Genomic DNA, 6,634 nt, shown 5'->3' with positions numbered 1-6,634 from the left:
ATATATATTTATTTACGTTTTTTTTCCTCAGGTAGGAATCAAATAATATTTTTAAATCCATAGACGACAGATGCAAATAACGGGTTGGTAAAATAACCCAATAATTTGTAATCGATTATCAGATAAGCTGTCAGATAAAATATTATTAATTAATATTGAAATAAACGGAGCATCGGAAATATCGGAATTAATATTGTTTTGATTTTGAGAATTGACACGCGAATTATTACAACGTCTCTTGATCGTTTGTCACATGACACGACGTTAAATCAATATGAATATTTCTAGTTATTCGGTTCGTAAATCGATTATCCATAGAGATAAAATATAGAAAAGTGTGACAGGAAGGAGGCGTATCATATGATCGCGATGTTCACGTGACCCGAGCTCGTTTGTCATTGCATGTTATCAGATTCTCAGTTACCATTCTTCAGCAGACATCGAACAATCAAAATGTCCGCGATCAAAGTGGTAGTGTTGCTAGCGGCTCTGTGCCAGCTCGCCCAGGGCGCGGAGTACCTCCCCGTGTTCATGTGGGGCGCCACGGCCAACGCCGGACGGCCCAAGGCCCTGGACACCATCGCCGCCGAGAAGTTCGACGAGATCCTCGCCGAGCAGCTCGCGAGCGAGCCCTTCACCGTGGTGTTCGTCGAGGAGACGCTCAGCGTCGAGGACTTCTCCGCGAGGGACGCGCGCGGCCGCACGGCGTACCCGGGCCTGCGCGAGAAGGTGACGGGGGAGTCGGTGCTGTACCTGCCGTTCGTGGCCGCGGCGCTGCGGACCCTCGACGCGCGCGCGGGCGCGGGCGCCGACCGGGTGCGCGTGGCGGACGGCGCGCTGTCCGCCGACGCGGCCCCCGCGGCGGGCCGCTTCCTGTTCGTGGCCCTGGAGGACGCGCGCGAGGGCGAGGGCCGGCTGCACATGCTGGCGCGGCACGACGCCTTCATGACGCGGATGTTCGACCAGCTGCTGAAGCGGCACGACAACGTGCTGGCCGTGTACACCGCGCGGTACCCCAGCTGGGAGGTGTCTCGGGAGCACGGCCGCCAGCGGCGGGCGCTGATGGCGGCCGCGGACCCCGACAAGGGCTTCTACAACGTGGACGACAAGGTGTTCATCTATTCCTCCAACATCACGTACACGCCCAAGGACGGCGCGGCCAGTCAGCTGACCAGCGGAGTCGCTACGCTCACGACGAACTCGGAATCCAAATTCACGGTCGATTTACAATTCGCAGCGACCAAAGTAGAGATGAATTTCGCTTTAAATCAGGGCTACTGGTGGCTCGGTGAGTACATTTTCGAGATATTTAACATTTTAATATTCTATTTTCAAGCGCTCAAAAAACCAGCAGTTCGCAATGGAGTTCTAGTGCCGACTCTAATGTACGGGAGCAAAGTATGGAAATGGAAAAATGATGATTAAAGTAGGTTTTATTTATTAATTTATTATACGGCACAAGTGCATTTTACAATATAATGAGTAAGTTATATATACAAAAATTGAAAACTTTAGTTTAACTTTTTTAAAACAATATTAAAACATGGCTATAAAAAGAAAAGCAAAATAACAATAAATATATATATTTACAGTGGAACCTCTATCTATCGTTTTTAAAGGGACTTATTGAAATATACTGTGAATGCGGGAATCGGAGGCCAATACACGAGGAGATAATGTCGGGTGAAGATGCCGCCCTGGCAATCTGCACTATTTATTTATTTATTTATTATGGATAACTTATATAGCGCCATTTTCGTAATAAAATACCTCAAGGGCGCTTTACATGGTGATTCTATTGTTAAGTTAATTTAATTGAAGCTTTTAAATTTGTAATTTAATTAAAATAATTTATTTTGTTGTCACGTGCTACGGATTTATTCAAATGATTTAGAGAACAAGTGGGTTTTAAGTTTTCTCCGAAACATCACTTCACTCTCGCAGCCTCGTGCCTCTGCTGGGAGAGCATTCCGTGCCGTAGGGCCTGCGACCGCAAATGCGCGTTCACCAAATTTAGTGCGCTGTTTGCGTAGAGGTATAAGAAATTTTCCTCTCGCCGTAGACGTAGCTGATCTAAGCGTGAGACGCCTGTCAGCTAGTTCATCTGGAATGCATAGTTCCCTTAGATATTCCGGAGCCGAGTTGTGCAGTGACTTATACATAAGCCGACAGAGTTTGTATTCGACCCTCTGTGGAAAACGTAGCCAGTGTAGTTCCCGAAGTAGTGGAGTGATATGACTGAACTTAGAGATTCCGAAAATAAGTCTCGCTGCGGCATTCAATACAGATTGTAGGCGAGTCATTTTGTTCATTGGTAGACCTGCATAGATACCATTACATACTTCTATATTACCTTTTCATAAATGTTCTTCATCTCTGTTGTAATATGTTAATATAAACAGCTCCCCAGGGAGTTGAATCCAGTCCTTGCCTACAAAAATTTGGACAAACTCAAAATATTGTTGATATTCATTTTACCTGTACATCTGTTTGTATTCGAAATAAATAAAATAAATAAATAAATAAAGTATGAAATTATTTCGGGGTTGGAAAAAATAAACGACACATCCGTGGAAATGAATATTCGAGGAACGACAGATAGAGGCTTCGCTCTATATGTACATGAAATGAATAAACACCAGATCATTAGCATAAGTAGCTTTAACACTTTACAACAGAGATGAAGAACATTTAAGAGACGGTAATATAGAAGTCTAGGCATCTACAGGGCTTATGACCTGTCAATGGCTGGTTTAAGTGGCCGCTTTACGCACTGTGTAACATTCACCATTCTGCCCATATTTGAACATCTATATTCCTTCAATTATTTCATCTGTCGATGTTTGTGAAGTCAAAGAGCTGAAACCTTCATTTTAAGTGTTAATATAAACGGCTCCCCAGGGAGTCGAATCCAGTCCTTGTCTACAAAAATTTGGACAAACTCAAAATATTGTTGACAAGTAGCTTTTGCAAATAATTAGTTAATCGTTACTATAGAACGATAAAAGGATCTACGATGCGAATGTTGATGGATGCAGAAATCGAGGAAGCCGAGAAAGACATGGCACGATCGAGTCTCAGCTATGATGCGTGTCTCAGTTCGCGGATCGCGACGTTTGTGCGTCTCATACATCGTTTAACCACACATTCGCCTGAGGGATCGCGTCTCGACAGCATTTATTTACGACTTCATCATCATTTTTCCGCTTCCATACTTCGGTCCCATACACCAGAACTCCATTGTGAACGGCTAGTTTTGCCTCCTGCGGTAAACATTTGTTTGTCAAAGTATATCTCAGTGCACCGTTCACCCTGTTCCCGGCACTCGCCCTCCTTTCCATCCCCAGTAAACATACTGCCCAGGTACACAGATTCTCCTACCCGACTCAGAATATCTCCATTCACCTTGATCTCACATCTAGTTATATTTACATCACTTTGGATTTACCAACATTCATAAGCAAATCGCTTTTCTTGCATGCATCGTAGACTTTTGTTACCAAGATCGTCTTCAACAACAACAACAACAACAAACCATCACGCCGTTTCCCCGTAGGGGTAGGAAGAGAGGATAGAACGCCATAACACTCTATCTTGGCATACAGACCTCGCCTCTACATTCATACATCTTCTCGTGCACGCACGCCGATTATTCCTACTTTTGACATGTCCATCTTCGAGTATTTGATGGACTCGATCGTGCCATGTCTTTCTCGTTTTCTGCATCCATCAACATTCGCATCGTGGATCCTTTTAGCCGTTCTTTCGCTGTCCATTCGCTCTACATGTCCGAACCGACGCAGCACCCCTTTCTCGATTCTGTCAATAATGCGTGTCTCAGCCTTACACGCTTTGCGGATCTCGACATTTGCGCATTTATCGTACATCGTTTTACCACACATTCGCCCGAGGGATCGCTTTTCGACAGCATTCAACCTACTTTCATCATCATTTTTCCAATTCCATACTTCGCTCCCATACATCAGAGTTGGAACTAGAACTCCGCTGTGAACTGCTAGTTTAGCCTCCCGCGATAAACATTTGTTTGCCAAAGTAGATTTTAGTGCACTGTTCACCGTTCGTCTTCATCTCTGTTGTAATATGTTAATTGAACTGACGATTGCTTCTAGACGTTTCCGTCAACGGGGAAAAGGCGGCCAGGCAAGTTTACGCCCCCCTGCTGTTCTCGTACCACTGCTCGCCCAAGACGGAATTCGCCAATGATAATTACACATTATCCTTTGAAAACTTTCAGGTATTTATTTATTTTTCCACATAATAAATAAAGATTAATAATTAAAATAATGGGACCTCACCGGGGTGGGGTTACCCGTGCCGAGGACACTTCAATATACTTTTAAAAAATATTTTTATTTATTTAACACACAATATACATACAATTTAGATACATATCGACTGCTCCAAGGAAGAAGGGAATAACTCCGAAATTGAGGTTTTTGACTTACTTCCATTTCTGAAGGTTATCACTCATTGTCTTATAATAATAATAATAATTATGGATAACTTATATAGCGCCATTTTCGTAATATAATACCTCAAGGGCGCTTTACAAAGTGATTATATAAATTTAATTTTAACTTTTTAATTTAAGAAAAATAATGTACTTTTTCATATTACTTTTCCACTACGTGCTAAGAATTTATTCAAATGATTTAGAGAACAAGTGGGTTTAAAGTTTTTTGGGGATAACATGTTAGAGATAACATTAGTGGGTAGTTTATTCCGCAGTCGAGCGGCCACTACTGTGAGTTGAAATCTAAAGCAATATTATTTTTAATGTGATTGCTAAAAACGTGAAACAACCGTCGGCTCATGCTCGCAACGCGAACGAACGAACCGCAATTCGGAGAGCTACCGATCGGCAAAAGCGCTGGGAACTTTGCCGCTCGCGCGTGTGACGCGTGAATCACCCCTCTCGCTCCCGGAATACACAATGGTCGCGTGTGGTTGATGATGAAAATGGTGGATTTGATTCGGCATCCGCTGCTTTAAACCAGCAGAGTATTACCACTGCCCCACAGTAGTACTGGTGTTCTAGAACCAGCCATTTCAGTAGTGGTGTGCCCGAGGACTCCGATGTTTTTAGCATCAACATTCATTAGGACATGTGGCGTTTGAAATGGCCGTTTTGGACATTCGTTTTAAATGGAATCGGCCAGTGCTCAGTGTGGACATTTCAATCATAATGGAAATATCTGCCAAATGTTATTGTGGTATTTTTTAATGAATATTTGTGCTCGACTGATTTTGGTCGTATTCGGTGTACCAATTGTATTTCTGCTGCAGACCGAGCCGTTCTTCTCCCCCCCGAACCTGCTGCGCTTCCACCTGGCGTACGACTGCGTGGGCTTCATGAGCGTGCCCATCTGGTCCGGCCTGATGGTCGTCTTCCTGGCCACGGCCATCACCTTCCTGGGCGTGCTCATGATGATGGACATCCGGACCATGGACCGCTTCGACGACCCCAAGGGCAAGACCATCACCATCACGGCTTCGGAATAGTCACGCACACGGAAACCTCTTTCTGGGCAATTTCAAAATAACACAAAAAAATTCAAACAATGCGTAGTCTTTATTTATTTTATTTTATTTTATGCAGGCCTGTTTTCCAGTATTAGCTGTCGTTTGCTGATTCCAGGCGTATTGCTTTCTCCGTAATTTGTCGCCTTAAAAAGCGACGGTAGCAGTAGAACCGGGCTGCGGTCTCGTGGCTAGTGTCTCGGACTCGCGAGTCAGAGATCCGAGGTTCAAACCTCACTACCGCAACTTGAAACCCGAGCCCTCAAAATTGATGTTCAGGTAAACGTCGTTTAATTTTAATAATAATAAAATAAAAATATAATCATAACTTATTATTTTTCTTTAAAACAAAATGTAAACTAACTCGGGCACAATTTCACTCACACAATAGGCTGCTAGCGTACACGGTAATAGAATAAAACAATGCGTAAAAGTGTGTCTGCTAATCGGCGTAAATTGAACCAGCGCAAAACGACGTTTACCTGTATCGTAAGAGTGCAAATATGTAGTGAAAATATTTTTTCAAATATTGGAATTCACATACTACGAAAATCGATTAAACTATGTGAAATGGACTTAGATAAATTAATTGTATTTAAAAAAAAAAACTGTTTTCATTTATAATTTTAAAAATAAAATTGTTAAAAAATACGCCTTCATGTACAATGCAATGTTGGGCGTTTTTTCTTTCTATTTGTATGGGCGTGGTTTTCACGGAAGATTTTGACGCTGCAAAATATATATTCGTTGTGCATCTGGGTACTAAATAGTATTTACCTCATAAAAAACGCAAAATTGTAATGTTTAATAAATTTCATTAATATCCCCTTCAAAATGCTCGCCACTTGTGCCGACACATTGCTGCCATTGCTTAATCCAACTGTCCGTGCACTTTTCATAGGCCTGCAAAGGTGTGGCCTTTAGCTCTCGCAGCCAATTCTCTTTTATGGCGTCGATCGTCTCGAAGCGCGTTTCTCTTAATGGCAATTTTAGTCTTGACGTCTTTGACCCTCTTATACCATTTGTATGCCGAGGTTTTCGATGTACACAATTCTCCAAAGACATACACAAAATTTCTTTGTGGCAGGCTCTT

General features: G+C 42.8%; 1 protein-coding gene across 1 annotated transcript; it reads left to right on the top strand.

Moving 5' to 3' along the window:
- Positions 1-327: 327 nt before the first annotated feature.
- Positions 328-6,149, top strand: VhaAC45 (Vacuolar H[+] ATPase AC45 accessory subunit). Its single transcript, XM_088233183.1, has 3 exons — positions 328-1,288; positions 4,131-4,255; positions 5,308-6,149. Exons 1-3 carry the CDS (start codon positions 403-405, stop codon positions 5,521-5,523), a joined length of 1,227 nt encoding a protein of 408 aa, XP_088089309.1. The 5' UTR covers positions 328-402; the 3' UTR covers positions 5,524-6,149.
- The last annotated feature ends 485 nt before the right edge of the window (positions 6,150-6,634 follow it).

The sequence above is a fragment of the Micrasema longulum genome, unplaced genomic scaffold (assembly GCF_059751315.1).
Source record: "Micrasema longulum isolate JH-2025_06_02 unplaced genomic scaffold, ASM5975131v1 h1tg000079l, whole genome shotgun sequence".
Lineage (NCBI taxonomy): Eukaryota > Metazoa > Arthropoda > Insecta > Trichoptera > Brachycentridae > Micrasema > Micrasema longulum.
This window is presented reverse-complemented; position numbering and strand designations above follow the sequence as displayed.